This window comes from Mesoplodon bidens (assembly GCF_964165515.1).
Source record: "Mesoplodon bidens genome assembly, chromosome: 6".
Lineage (NCBI taxonomy): Eukaryota > Metazoa > Chordata > Mammalia > Artiodactyla > Ziphiidae > Mesoplodon > Mesoplodon bidens.
The window spans coordinates 37,577,110-37,592,326 of NC_138162.1; the positions used below are offsets into that span (position 1 = coordinate 37,577,110).

The window sequence follows — 15,217 nt, forward strand, 5'->3', positions numbered from 1 at the left end:
TTCTAGGTATGTGGCTTTGGGCAAGTCACATCTCTCTGAAATTCAGTATTATGATCTTTGAAATGAAGACATGCCTTTCCTGAAGGGTTGCCAATAGGACTAGCAATAATGTATACAAAGCACCTAAGCGTCTGCTGGGCCCTCATTATGTGATAACCCTTATGGAAAGACTTGTCCTATTGTTCAAATATGGCCAACTTAAATATCAAGGATGTTCCCGTAACAGTCCTTCCTGTGTGCTTTGCCAGTTGAAAATTTAAAAGGGAGATATATCATTTTTTAAACTGTTTTCCTTTTAAGAAGATTATGAAAATAGTATGCTGGAGGATTGTAGTCAGACTGAAGGTCTGGGGGAATAGATGGGACTAGATCATAAAAAAGAAGTGATAGAAAGGGAGATGGATTTCTGTGGTGAGGGGAAGGAGTCAGAGATTACTTGGAGGTTTCCAGCCTGGGAGTTGGGAGGTGATGCCATTTACTGAAATACGAAATCAATCGAGAAAAACAGAAGGTGAAGTATAGGCTTAGATGGTGGGGTAGGAGAAGAATTTGGTTTGGACTTCCGTTTGAGGAAACCCAGGGGGAGGTGTTGACTAGATTGTTGGAAAGAGAGTTCTGGTAGACTAGATTACCTGGGAAGGGAACCAAGGCAGGGCTTTGGGGGCCTCAAGAATTAAGGATGCAGGGAGAGGAGGAGGGGGACTCAGCAAAAGTTCGTAAGGAGAAAAAGTCCCATAGATTAGAACAGTGGTTCCTAGGCCTGAGAGCTTGTGAAAACACCAGTCTGGGGGCCCCACCCCTAGAGTTTGATTTGGGTAGGGCCTGAGAATTTACATTTCTAACAGGTTCCCATGGGATGCTGATGATGCTGATCCAGGAACCACACTTTGAGAACTAATGGGTTAGAACATCTGCTAGAAGACCTGGAGAAAGCTGAAAAGGTTTGACACTACTACCCTGGTGACAGGTGGGGTTGAAAAAGAGTCAATACTAGGGTGTTGAGAGCCCAGCTTAGGTGAAAACCCACACGTTTATGGCAGGGTCAATGTGGACAAATAAGGAAATTTTTCTGGATGTTGAGAGCAAGTTTTTTAGGATAGGAATGGAGAAGCCAATGAGTAGATTCATTTAGGTTGGGGAACCGGTTCAGGGGCTAGGGTTGGGGAGGCCAGGAGTCCAGAGGAATGAGCATATTGGTGAGAGTTTGTTTAGAGAGGTAGAGCATGGCCTTGAACTCATCTTTCCCATCCCACCTTCTCTGCTGATGTTGCCTGTCTCAGCGAGGATCTCTGCCTCCTTAGGAAGGAGATTTGGGGCTGCCTGAACCCCAGACCTGAGTCATTCTTGCCTCCGTCTACCTCACGCTTTGCAGTTCATCCATCACCAACTTCTGTTGACCTCTAGCTTGCAAATATTTCTCCAAGTCCATCTAACCTTTCTCCATCCTCATAGCTTCTTACCCAGTCAGTCCACCACCATCCTTCACCTGGATTCATGCAGAGGTCTCTCTGCTTGTCTTCCTTCTGCAAGCCTTGCTCACTCCTTCCTCCACCAGTTCATTCTCAGTGCTGCCGGAGTCCTCTTACCAAGATAAAGAGGTAAGCATTCCATGTTCCTGCTTAAAACCTTTCAACACCTATGCCATTACTCTAAAGAGAAACTATCTTTTCCTTTTAAAAAAACTTTTTATTGAAGTAGAGTCGATTTACCATGTTGTTAATTTCTTCTGTTATATATATTCTTTTTCATGTTCTTTTCCATTATGGTTTGTCACAGGATGTTGAATATAGTTCGCTGTACTATGCTGTAGGACCTTGTTGTTTATCCATCCTATATAATAGTTTGCATCTGCTAATCCCAAACTACCATTCCTTACCTCCCCTGCCTTTCCCTTGGCAACCTCAAGTCTGTTCTCTATATCCGTGAGCCTGTTTTTGTTTCATAGATATGTTGATTTGTTTTGCATTTTAGATTCCACATATAAGTGATATCATGTGGTATTTGTCTTTCTCTGTCTGAGTTACAGTGTCTAGGTCCATCCATGTTGCTGCAAATGGCATTATTTCATGCTTTTCAATGGCTGAGTAGTATTCCATTGTATATATGTATCACATCTTCTTTATCCATTCATCTGTCAGTGGACATTTAGGTTGTTTCCATGTATGGCTATTGTAGGTAGTGCTGCAGTGAACATTAGGGTGCATGTATCTTTTCGAATTACGGTTTTCTCCACATACATGCCCAGGAGTGGGATTGCAGGATCATATGGTGACTCTGTTTTTAGTTTTTGAGGAACCTCCATACTGTTCTCCATAGCGGCTACACCAATTTACATTCCCACCAACAGTGTAAGAGGGTTTCCCCACCCTCTCCAGCATGTGTTATTTGTAGACTTTTAAATGATGGCCATTCTGACTGGCATGAGGTGGTACCTCATTGTAGTTTTGATTTACACTTCTAAAGAGAAACTTAAAAAAAAATTTTTTTATTGTGGTAAAAGTCACATAATATAAAACATACTATTTTACCCATATCTAACTGTACAGGTCAGTGGCACTAAGTACATTCACATTGTTGTGCAACTCTCACCATCATCCACCTCCCGAAAATTTCACCTTCCTAAACTGAAACTCTGTCCCCTTACACTGACTCCCCATTCCGCCTTCCCACCTGCTGGCCTATCAGTGTACTTTCTGACTCTATGAATTTGACTATTCTAGGTATAAAGAGACTTTTTAAAGGCTCTGTCTTGATGTTGTTCTTCCTCACTGTTCCAATCTCACCTCTTGATTCCATTGCCCTGGATACCTCTCCCTCCATCCCTCTTTTCTCCCCTCACATTGATTTTGTATATTTTGGGGTATTTTCACCTTCAGGCCTTCCAGCGTGTTCTTTCTGCCTGGAATGTCCCTCAACGTCCCACCTTGGTAACTCCTTATCTTTCCAGTCTTATGCCACTTCTTCTGAGAAGCCCTCCCTGCGCTCTTGTATCTGCATTATATGCTCCCTTACGTTAGCGTTTATTATAGGATACAACACTGTTGCCTCCTGTTCTGTCTGCTCCACCCATTCGATAATACACGGGTAGGGCAGGAGCTGTTGTGTTCTTGCTGTATCTCAGCACCTAGCATGGTGCCGGGGCCTTAGTAGATGTGCCATAAAGTGTTGTTTGTTTGTTTGTTTGTTTTTGCGGTACGCGGGCCTCTCACTGTTGTGGCCTCTCCCGTTGCGGAGCGCAGGCTCAGCAACGGTAGGCGGACTCTCAACCACTGCGCCACCAGGGAAGCCCCGTGCCATAAAGTTATGACCAGTCCCTGCAAGGGATCAGTGATACAACTCTGAGCTCAACTGCTCTGAGATTTAAATGCTAGCTTTTAATCATTTGCAAGCTTTAAGTTTAACCCTAGTCTAAGAATGCTATGTCTGAGTTCTAGTGGGAACCTGACCAAAGAAAGAATGATTCACACGCTCATGCTGTGAATGTTGATTTTATTAGGAGGTAAGTCTTTTATACACATAATTAAAATAGGCTATAAAAATAAGTACATCAAAATAAAATGGCTCTTAGTCTATCACCCCTCTCCCTTTACACCTCTCCCTTTGGGAAATACTGTTGACTGACAGTATCCCATTATATTCCTCTGAAGAAAGCCTTTTGATATTTGTTTCTTAAAAACAACAGTAACAGCAAAACTACCCTGAAGTCAAATGCCTGAGCTCCAGATTTCTCTGGAGTTGTTCACAAATAACAAGGCTTCCGGGAAGAAAGCTAACTTTTTTTCAAGTTTCTATTTTAATTTAAAAAATATTGACTGACGTTCACTGTTAGCAGTTCTTACAAAACATCCCTTCCCTGTTCCCCTTTGAGTTCTCACACAGGACTCCTGGGTGACTAGTTACCATATGTTGGAGCCCTCATACCAGACACTGAAGCCCTTCCATTCCTGGAAGAAAAGGGGCTTCAGTGTCTGGTATGGCTGTGTGTGTGGCCTTCATATCACCCTTGAAAGTTCACACTCTACTGTCTGCAGAACCTAACCTCTGACTGATTGCGATGGCTGAAAGCTGAGAAAGTTTCTCCATCACCAGGAAAAGGCTTTTCCCTACCCACCAGGGACCCTTGAGCCAGAGCAAGTCGCTCTGAGGCTGACTCTGGCTGGAACTCGGGTTTCTTGAGCAATGGGTTACTTTGGTTACCAGTTCCTGTTCCCTTCCTTGGTCTTCAGAGGGCCCCAGCCATTGCTGGTGGTTCCAGCTTCTGCAGTTCAGCACCTTCCTTTCTCTGCAATGTCTCCGTGCTGCAACCACGAGGCTTGCTTATAGGCCACCATGCTGTAAGAATTTACAATAGAGAATTATGAGAGAACTGGAATGGGGCAGGGAGGTCTCTGGCCACCTCTTTAGCACTGGTAGACTAGGAGGTTCTATCCATTATGGCAGCAGAATGCTGTACTGCATGAAGGGAGAGGGCCCGAGGGAACTTCTCTCACTCCAGCCTCCTTCCTGTCCCATAACATCAAGAGCCCTTTGCATCTACATTTTCCTTTTCTTGGAGTCTCTTTCCATCTCACTTCTGCCCGATGATGAATTCCCACGTGGACCAAGTTTTGCTCATCCCAAGCAGAATTAGCTGCATCCTCTTTTGCCTTTCCATAGCCCTTTTCTCTCTTCCATAAATCATTACATTGTTTAGAAATATTTGGAGATAAGTGAATGCACAGGAATGAGGAGCTCTAGTTGGAGTCTTGGATCTTTGGCATGTCCTTCAACCTCTGGTGTCCTCTGTTTTCTCAACTGTTTGAGCTCTAGGAACCTCAGGTTCTAAGCTGGCACACCACAGTTCTTCCTGATGGGTGGACCACATCTGGAGCTGCTGGATGGGGTGTGAGCATAAATCCAAACCCTTCTAAGGAAGAGCTTTGTGGAAACTTCCAAACACTGATTCCTCACCTTCCATGAGCCCCAGGGCTCTCCAGGGGAGAGCACTTACTGTACTTAGAGCTCATGGTATGACAGCTGGTAAGAGGCAAGCCAAGACTTAGAGACTGCTAGCCCAGGACCACATGAACTCCGGTTGCAGGCCCGACTCCACAGCTCACCCCTCCGTACTGTGGACCACGACAGCACAGCCACGTGGTTGATAAATTAAGGCGGGACAAGAAAACTTGTAAACATAAGATTCTCTGCCCATTTGAGCAACTACCTCCTCCGCTTTAGTGTGCATTGTGTGCCTGCATTATATGCTAACTAGATCCCCTTAGAAGACACAGGAATTCCTACTCACCAAAAAAAAAAAAAAAAAAACAATTTCCTCCTGGCGCCAGCAAGGTAACTCCCTAGGAGTTAACATTCCTTTCTCAAGCCTGTAAGGGGTCACAACAACCGACTGCTCACCTTGTTGGACTATGTAAACTGTCAATATGTTACTTTGGTTTTCTTTTCTGGTCCATATTGGGAAATGTTTTTAAATTGAGCATAGTTAATTTACAATGTCGTGTTATTTTCAAGTGTACAGCAAAGTGATTCATGTATATATTCTTTTCCATTATAGTTTATTATAAGATACTGAGTATAGTTCCCTGTGCTATAAAGTACGTCCTTGTTTACCTACTTTATATATGGTAGTGTGTATATGTTAATCCCAAACTCTTAATTTATCCCTCGCCCCCCCCCACAATATGTTACTTTGATGTATAACCCATTGTCTGAAAAACTTATGTAGGGCTTCCCTGGTGGCACAGTGGTTAAGAATCCACCTGCCATTGCAGGGGACACGGGTTCAAGCCCTGGTCCAGGAAGATCCCACATGCCACGGAGCAACTAAGCCCGTGAGCCACAACTACTGAGACTGTGTGCCACAACTACTGAAGCCCATGCACCTAGAGCCCGTGCTCCACAACAAGAATAGCCACTGCAATGAGAAGCCTGTGCACCGCAACCTAGAGTAGCCTCCACGAGCCACAACTAGAGAAAGCCCACGCGCAACAACAAAGACCCAATGCAGCCAAAAATAAATAAAATTAATTTTTTAAAAACCCAAAAAACAACTTATGTAACTGTGCCTTGACCTCTAACAGGTGGAACAGTCCTCAGAGTTTTCTGAAATACTGTCTCCTGGGTTATAATCCTTGGGATAGCATGACTAAAATTTTCTATTTCTTTTTTAGACTGACTATTGATCAATTTTCATTGATATGGTGATGGCCAACCCCTGACTTCATGGCCAGTCAACAGACAGCTCTGGGATATGGATGGTCAGCAGTGCTGGCTCGTAGGTGTAACACCCTTCTGACAGATCGTTCATTTATTAAATACTTCGAGTACACGCTAAGCTCTCTGCTGGACACAGGATACGAGGTGAGTCAAACAGGTGTGGTTCCTGCCCTCAGGGAGCCTACAGTCTAGTAAGCAAGCTTGTAAAACATGATAATCACTAAATAATCATCAACTATCATGCTATGAAGGAAAAGTATGGGAAGCTTGGGGAGCATATAATAGCAGGATCGAAGTTAGATTGAGAAGGGGATTTTCTCAAATCCTCTTTGAGAAAACGGTGTTCAAGTTAAGACCACAACTAAGTTGTGTTAAGAAGGATGTGTGGGTAAGGAAGGGGGAAGAGCATGAGGGTAGGCTCCTGGGGCTGAAGCATAGAATGGGGAGGCTGGATTAGGAAGGACCTGTGGTCCACGGTTAGAAATTTGGGTCTTAAGAGCAGTGAAAGTCAAGCGCAGAGCTTTGGGCAGGAGATGATGTGAACTGGTGTACACTCTAAGGAAATTGCTCTGGCCAGCTGGTGGAGAGAGGGTGAGAGGGGAACATGGGTGGATGTGGGGAGAATGGCTCCGAGGCGAATTTGGTCCCCCAAGTGCTTGGGTGGCAGCAGTAGGGATGAAGAGAAAAGGATGAGTTGGAGGGAGAATCAATGAGGCTTAATGGACGGGAGGTGTGGGGAGATGAAGGAGAGAGAGGACATTGGTGACTCTCCGGTTTCCACCCTGGGTGAGTGCTGATGCCATTTAATGAGATGGGAAAGACTGGAGGGGAGCAGACTTTAGGAGGGCATCAAGGACCCAATTTTGGAAGCTATTTAAAGTTTTGAACATACTTTAGATTGTTTAGAGAGGACATGACGTGAGATGACAACCCAGAGCAGAGCCCCAAAGAATTCTTCCACGTGGAGGTTTATAGAGAAGTCAGAGAAGTAGGAGAAACCCGGGAGGGAAGGTGTTAAGAAAGTCAAGTGACAGGGACAAGTGCCTTCCAAGGAAAGAGTGACCAACAGTGCTGGGGGCCTCTGAGAATCCATGCAATATGAGGATGGTAGGGAGTCCACTGCATTCAGCTGTGAGGAAGTCAGATCTTAGCGTAGCCCTGGTGGCACTGAAGGGGGAAATCAGCCTGTAGAGTGGGTTGAAAAGTCAACGGGAGGTGAGGACGAGACGGCAGGTGCACACCAGCACTGGAGAACATGGCCATAAAAAGGAGGAGGAGAGAGGGTGGTAGATCACGTGTCACTTCTGATAGGAAGAATTCAGGAGAAGGAGCAGCTAAGTAGTGCAAGTAAGCTCTCTAAGGAGAAGGGGAGAGGTGGCACCCAGGGACTCTTCTAAGAAGCAAGTCAAGGAGTGGCTGAGAACCAACTGCCTGGGTTCAGATTCTGTCTCTGCCACTTATTAGCTCTGTAATCTTTGGCAAGTTACATGACATCTTAGAGTCTGTTTCTTCATCTGCAAAATGGGGATAAAATAGTAATTGTCTCAGGGGACTGTTTGAGAAGGTTAAAATATATGAAATATTTAAAGTAGTGCCTGGCACATAATAAGGGCTGTTTAAGTGTTTGCTATTATTATCTTTCAGAGAGAGGTTGGGGGGAGAAGAAGAACAGAATGGGTGCAAAAGAATGTAGGCTTGTAGATTTACTTTGGAGAAAATGAGCCCACTCTCCTCTAATGGCGTCTGTTTTCTCTGTGAAGCACCAGGCAGCAGCCGAGTGCATGTGTGTTGGGTGGCCAGTGGGTTGCGGATGGGCAGAGCCAGACAGTTATTCCCTCAGCGTCTCCCTGTCGCATGTACAGAAGAACAAGCAGGAGAGAGCAGGTTCTCACAGTGACATGAAATTGACTCACTGTGGGACCAGGAGGAGCTGGGGCCGCACTCCCTTCCTGCAGAGGGGCTGTTGGCAGCTCAGCCCAGGAACCTCTCCTCCCAGCCTTCTGCCCTCCTCCACTCCCTGCTGTGACTTGTCTTCCTGAGCTTTTATGTCATTGGAATGTAGCTTTTCTTTCTGTGGTTAGAGAGTTCTGGTCTTTCCTGCTAATAGCACTTAATGATTGACAGTGCAGCCTTGGCCTCTTGTAATAATTTTTCAGGATCTTATTTACTTGTGACTTCGTGGAAGGAAAAGGTAATAGAAAAACTCCCTTTATACCAGAGGTTCTCAACCTTGGTTGTATATCCGAATAAACTGGAGAGCTTTAAAAAATTCCTGTGCCCAGGCTACATCCCAGATCAACTGAGTCAGAATCTCTGGGGGTAGGAGCCAGACATCAGTAGTTTTTAAATCTCTCCAGGTGATTCCAATGTACAGCAAGCAAAGGAGGCTTCAGTCGCACATGGGTCCCTCTACAGCTAAATGTCTACAACAGAGGGAAACAATTAGCAACTACTTAAGTGCCTCAATTCACATAAGAATTCAGTTACTTATGATTGGTTCAAGATTCTGTCCCTGCTTCTGTGATATAAGATCATGAAGATCATGCATATCTTAATCAAGATTCCATGCACACAGTGTAGGGCTGGGTCCAGGTGCATATTACATAGTACATTGTGGGGTAGGTGTCAAGGGCAGCACACCTGTTTCATGCACCCCAAAGTCTCTTAAAAAAGGGAAAGCATCTCCTTAGCACACATATGAAGCAATGAAACTGCAGAAAGGAACCAATTATTGCATATTCTCAATGCTTTCATTTGTTTATATCTCTAGCTATGACACATTAACTAGTCAGACTTGTTTTCTTTTTTGTTGATTTGTTTAGGTCAAAGAGACTATATTTCAACCAACTGCCAATCAAACAGGACTGGATAACTTCCAAGCAGCACAGCTACTAACCCATTACTCACATGGACAAAGAGCTGGGACTCCTGAGAAGTTTGCATTGTGGGTCAGCTCTAGCTAAACCCAACCTATTCAGCTGAGACTCTCATAAAAACAAAGGTACATGAAAAGGCCTAAGGGCTGGGCAGCTTGAGGACAGGTCTGGCTCAGTCCTACACCTGGAGAAAATGAGAACTGGCCCAAGAAGGCACTAGTAATCAAGTCTGCTGTTTTGTACAAATTCTCTCAGCTGTTTGATCCTCATATCTTATTATTTTCTCAACTATGAAATAAAGCAAAGAGCCTTCATGATTGATGGCTCCTGTCTCAGGAGGCTCAGCCTTCTGTGCAGGCAGGGACCTATGCAATGCGATGTGAGGATTCAAAGAAGATGGTGAGAATGCCACCATCCACTTCCCACCTGCCTTCAATTCTGGTCTACTCTGCTGCCTATAACACCACCATTACTGATAATGTAGGGCTCTGGTGTGCTACTGGTCCCTTTAAAATGCAAATCTATGTCAAGTCCCTTGTGTTTTACTGTGGATATCAATAATCCTCTGGTGGGAATGATACAAGTGTGAAATAACCACACCTTAGGAAAGGATAAAAGGGCCTAAACCAAAACAGAGCTAATGTGTAGCCACTAGTTACATTGGCTACTGAACACTTGAAAGGTGTTCAAATTGAGGTGTGCTGTCAGGATAAAATACCAGATTTTGAAGATTTAGTTTAAAAGACTCATTGATTTTATAAATTGATTACAAAGATATTTTGGATCTATTGGGCCAAATCAAATGTTATTAAAATCATTTCACCTGTTACTTTTATTGTTTTTAAACGTGGCTACTAGAAAATTTTGAATCACATAATATGGCTTGTACTTGTGGCTCGTACCATATTTCCCTTGGATGGGGCTGGTCAAAGACTAGACTGTTCCATGTGGTCCATTTTGGTGATGATCTAGGCTGGCACTCTCCCCATGGGCCTGGAGGACCACTCCTTTGCTTCTCTAGCCTTCCTCCTGCCTGTTACCTTCCAGACTTTAGCGCTCTTGTTTTGCAAACAAGACAATTCCCCCAGAGAGGTCAAAGGAATTGCCCACGTCCTACAGGGGAGCTCACACGGTCTGGTGGCCATGAGATTTAAAGGGCACTGAGCACAGAAGTTGCCAAGCCCTTGGAAGGTACAGACAAGAAAGAGCACCTGGAAATGAGGCCGGCTGACTCTCACCTAAAGGAGACTAAACAAAAGAGGTCTGAGTGGTACAAGAAGGTTACTAATCCCAGCCCCTGATGACAAGGAAGTATAGGAGGTGCCTATAAATAAATTGTATTACAAAACCGCCAGGAAGTGAGCTAGCTAGCTTGTTAGGGCCCTCTGTTTATTACTTATAAACTTTAGGGAATTTCCAAATCACCAGATTATTAGTCTGGGGAAACAGGAGAACTTTTTCTCTGTGAGAGAGCCTACTCAGAGCCCATTGTGTAATTGTTGAAAATAAATAATACTTCATGATAATGGGCTGGAAATGCTCCAACAGTCCTTGACCTAAGCCCCAGGCCCCAGCCCAAAGAGCAGACGTTGGTTCTGTCTTACCCAATCGGGATGATGGCCAGGAAGGAGAGAAAGGAGGAGAGTGCAAAGCAGGTGCCAACGAACTTCTCCATGGTGAGCTGATAGATCTTGTTGTACACCGTGGATGTCACCACCCCGGTCAGAGCCAGGGACAGCTGCAGGATGACAAACACCTTTCCTGTGGAAGGGACCGAGGTTACCAAGGTTACTAAGCTGTCCCTCCATGTTCCCTGAGAGCTGAGTCTCGGGGGGGTTCTCAGGAGACCCCTTCACCCTCCCCGGACTCCCTCTGTCTTCCTGGCTCATTTTACAGGATTCTTGCCTCCACCCAGCTGGCTCTTCCCATGGCCAGTGGATGGTAGTATCTCCCTTTGACTGTGGCTTCTCAGCGGCTGACTTTCCGAGTCTTTCCCACCCTCCTGATCTCACTCTGGGTGGACAGCAGTGTATTTCTAGTGTCTTCAAGGCTGCTGCTGGAACTCTCTCCTGTGCCTTCTGCCAGTCCAAACCCTGTGCCTCAAGCCAACTGGCTCTGAAACCGTCCAGAGAGAACCTCTGAGAAATTCCTTTCACTCACCATAAGAGGAGCCCTTGATGAGCTTGGACATTGCCGATCGGATGGTTGTGATGGGGATGAGAGCGAACAGCATGATGGCCCGAGCTGGAAAGGAATCACAGGAGAACACTCCTCACTGTAGCCCAGCCTTGGCCAAAGAGTAAATTAGAATAGAGCAAAGGCCTCCCCTACCCGCTCTCCCACAATCCTATGTGGCCTTGAAGAAATGGTTTCTCTCCTGGCAGACTAGGACCCCCCCCCACCTCCTCCCCCAGCCCCAGGCAGGCTGATTCTCTGCACATTGCTGCAGACCCATCTGCAAGGTGCCAAGCACAGTGGTGACAGAGGATGAAGGATGTCTTTATTGGTAGAGTTAAGTTGTTTCTAGGGAAGTGGAGCTGATGTCACTCAGAACTCCTTGCCTCCCGGGAGAGAGATGTCTGTGCTCGCCGTTCATCGTCACCTCTGGGAGATGGTCGCAGGAGCTTTGGCAGAGTGTGTGCCACTAACACACCAGCCACACACCCCTCCTTCCCTCAAGCCCTGTTCATTATCCCTTGGCGGGTGTGTGTGGGGTGGGGGGAGGGAAGGGGAGGGGGGACTCTGGCTCTTGCACACGGCCTGTTGAACTGGGAGCTGGCTAAAGGTCATCTTGCCATTTTGTGAGGGGTTTTTCTGAGTTGTGTGACCTCTGCCAAAGGATGGTCTCTGGGAACCATCTTCAGTTGTTCGAATATGTTAGCCACTAACCAGCCACGTGACTATTTAAATTAATTTAAATGAAAATAGTATGAAAAATTCTGTTCTTTAAGTTGCACTGGCCACATTTCAAGGGCTTCATAGCCACACGTGGCTAATGGCTAGTGTATTAGGCAGAACAGATACAGAACATTTCTATCATTGTAGAGAGGTCTGTTGGAGCATGGCCAGAGCACTCGGCTAGCAGTTGCCTTTGTCCTCAGATAGGAACTTCATTCTGCTTCCTTGAGTGAATGAATGTATTACATTGGTTGTGGAAGGCATTTATGGAGAATTTTTCTCTCTTTATAAAAAGCTTGTGCTTGACCCAAAATGATTGAAATGATTTTAATTAAAGGACTTTTTCAGCTGGATTACTTAATGTTTTATCCCTTTAAAACTGGGGAGAAGAAACTCAACCCTATCTCCTCCACTTGAGGGCATCCCGAAGGCTCTCCTGCTGACTCCAGGCACCACTGACCAGCCCTCCCTTGACTTCCTAGAGCTATGGGCACCACTCTGGTAACATTTCAGGGGCCACACAAGTAACAATACCGACAAACTCAAGTGCACATAATCCTGTCTCCCTTGTGTCTCCTAGATAGCAGGTATAATCTCCGGTGCTGAGCTGGGACACCTAGACCACAGCATCCCTGGGGTCAGCCCCATGACTTGGGGGATGTGCAGTGTCCTTGTCCTGCCTCCCCAAGAATGCCAGACTCACCAAGGTAGAACATGTATGTCTCTTTCACAAAAGCCAAGAGGAGGGCTCCAGACGCAAAGGAGACCATTCCAATCATGATCATGGTGGTGTCCTGGAAGTAACGGGAGAAGACCAGGACGCCCAGGAAGCTGGTGATGAAGATGCTGTACCCTGAAGCCATACCGTAGCCCAGCTGCACTTGGTTCCAACTCAGAGGCTCCCTCAGCACAAAAAGGGGCAGCATGTCCACTGTGCCCACCACTGCCAGGTCATATATGATGGCACCCACAAAGAGCAGGGCAATAATGGTTTTCTTTGGCTTTGCTTTTGCAGGAGATGAAGGGTGCCTCACCACACGCTGCTTGTCTGTCGGATCAGGGTCCAGGGTGTTATAGGTGCTGACTGTGGCAGACACCATATCCACAGCCTTGCTGGGCTTGGCCTTGGACTCAGGGACCTTCAGCACCAAGAGGCTGTAGAAAAGGGCACAGATAGCACAGCTCACGCTGAAGGCGGTCAGCACCAGGCCCTGGCTGGAGTGCCCGACTATCTGCTTGAAGAGGTGCCCAGAGATCATGCTCCCGCAGAAGCCCGCCAAGCCCAGGATCAAGTCGATCACGATGAGGCGCAGGGAGCGGCGGCCCTCCGAGGAGCCGAGGGATCCCAGGGCCATGACCCCCGACCAGAACGCCGAGAAGCCACCGCACAACCCGTTCAGCGCCGCCGCCCCGTAGAGCATCTCCACGGGCCAGTCCAGCAGCACCTTGAGCAGCAGCGCGAGGCGGCAGAGCATGAAGCCCAGCAGAGGCATGCAGATGGAGATCTTGCGGTGGTAGTGGTCACTGAGCCAGCCCAGCCCATAGGCCGACAGCAGGGGTGTCAGGCCTATCACAAGGTTGTAGATGATGTAGAAGTTGGAGATGGCTCTCTGCTGTTGGTTCTCTAGAGACCCCCGGGGCAATGGGCTGGCGCTGTCATTGGAAAAAAACCCGATTCCGAAGGACGCCTTCACCACGAGGAGCAGCCCCGCGTCATAGAGGGAGGCGGCCATTTGGGTGGAGACCACCACGGGCTCGATCCAGGTCCACACCTGGGGGTGAGACAGGGCGCCCCTGCACGGGCAGATAGTCCCCGGGCCCATGTGGTCTCTCTGATGGGGGATGGAGGGAGGGGCTTGCCCGCTGCTGCTGCTGCCGCAGCTGCTCCGGAGGGCGGGTGCGCGGGCCGGGTGCGCGCGGGGAAACCTGCGAGCCGAGCTGAGCCAGGCGCAGAGCGCAAGTGACAGCAGCCAGCCGGGAGGCAGAGTGACCTCCGGGACCGAGGCCACGCCTGCCCGGGCCAAAAAGAGCCACGCTCCGCCCCCGGCGGCGGAGCAGGACTGGCGGCGGCCCAGGGAAGCGAGGCGCGGGGGAGCGCGCGGCGAGTCTGGAGTCTGGCTGCGCCCCCGCGTCACGCTGCTCCGGGCAGCGCGGCCGCCTGAAGGGCCGATTTCCGCACGGCCAGGCGTGCCTGGACCTCCCGCAGGTCGCTGGGCACCTTCCCCTGGGACTTGGCCTGGCCTGAGACAGTCCCGCCCCGCCAAGGCAGGGGGCAAAATTCTGTACCTGGAAGGCAGTTTGGGGCAAGTAATGAGGTGCCTGGGATCGGCGGGGGTGGGGGGTGGGGGCTGAGGTTTTATTTTGGGGTTTAAAAGTGACGGGGACCTATGTGCTGTGAGGAGCTGGGTAGCAGAGACTTTGAGAGAAATTTTAAAAACTCAGGAGTCCTAGTATCTCTTTGAGGTGCTGATTTCAATTCTTTTGGATAAAGACCCCCGCAGTGGGATTGCTAGATCATAGTGCTGCTTTTATTTTTTTGAGGAAACTTCGTTGTTTTCCATAGAAGCTGCCCCATTTTCCTTTCACAGCACCAGTGTGCAAGGGTTCCAATGTCTCACATCCTTACCAACACTTATCTATTCTGATAAATAGCCATCTTGACAGGTGTGGGGTGATACCTCACTGTGGTTTTGAATTGCATTTCCCTGATGATTACCTTATTTTTTCATATGCTTCTTGGCCATTTGTATATCTTCTTTGGAGAAATGTCTGTCCAAGTCCTTAGCGCATGTTTGTTTTACAACTGAATTGTAGGAATTCTTATATATGTTGGAGATTAACTCCCTTTCAGAGATATGATATGCAATATTTTCTCCCACTCTGTAGGTTGCCTTTTCACTGTTGATTTTTTTTTCTTTTGCAGTGCAGAAGCTTTTTAGTTTGATGTAGTCCCACTTGTTTATTTTTAGGTTCTTTTTTTTAAATATATAAATTTATTTATTTTTGGCTGCATTGGGTCTTTGTTGCTGCACATGGGCTTTCTCTAGTGGCGAGCGGGGGCTACTCTTCATTGCAGTTCACGGCCTTCTCATTGCGGTGGCTTCTCTTGTTGCAGAGCATGGGCTCTAGGCATGCGGGCTTCAGTAGTTGTGGCACACGGGCTTCAGTAGTTGTGGCACACGGGCTCAGTAGTTGTGGCTTGCGGGCTCTAGAGCACAGGCTCAGTAGTT

At 47.3% G+C, this 15,217-nt stretch overlaps 1 protein-coding gene and 1 long non-coding RNA gene across 2 annotated transcripts; one reads left to right on the top strand and one right to left on the bottom strand.

Annotated features, from left to right (window-relative positions):
• The first annotated feature begins 1,348 nt into the window (after nt 1-1,348).
• Nucleotides 1,349-10,657, top strand: LOC308618870. Its single transcript, XR_014016089.1, has 3 exons — nt 1,349-1,598; nt 6,168-6,357; nt 9,036-10,657. It is a non-coding gene; the product is annotated as an uncharacterized lncRNA (long non-coding RNA).
• On the bottom strand, nt 3,495-14,239 carry SLC46A2 (solute carrier family 46 member 2). Its single transcript, XM_081237175.1, has 4 exons — nt 12,691-14,239; nt 11,250-11,333; nt 10,694-10,850; nt 3,495-4,332 (listed from the first exon to the last, which is right to left on the bottom strand). The coding sequence occupies exons 1-4, from the start codon at nt 13,808-13,810 to the stop codon at nt 4,266-4,268; spliced, it is 1,428 nt and encodes a 475-aa protein (XP_081093301.1). The 5' UTR covers nt 13,811-14,239; the 3' UTR covers nt 3,495-4,265.
• Between the last annotated feature and the right edge of the window lie 978 nt (nt 14,240-15,217).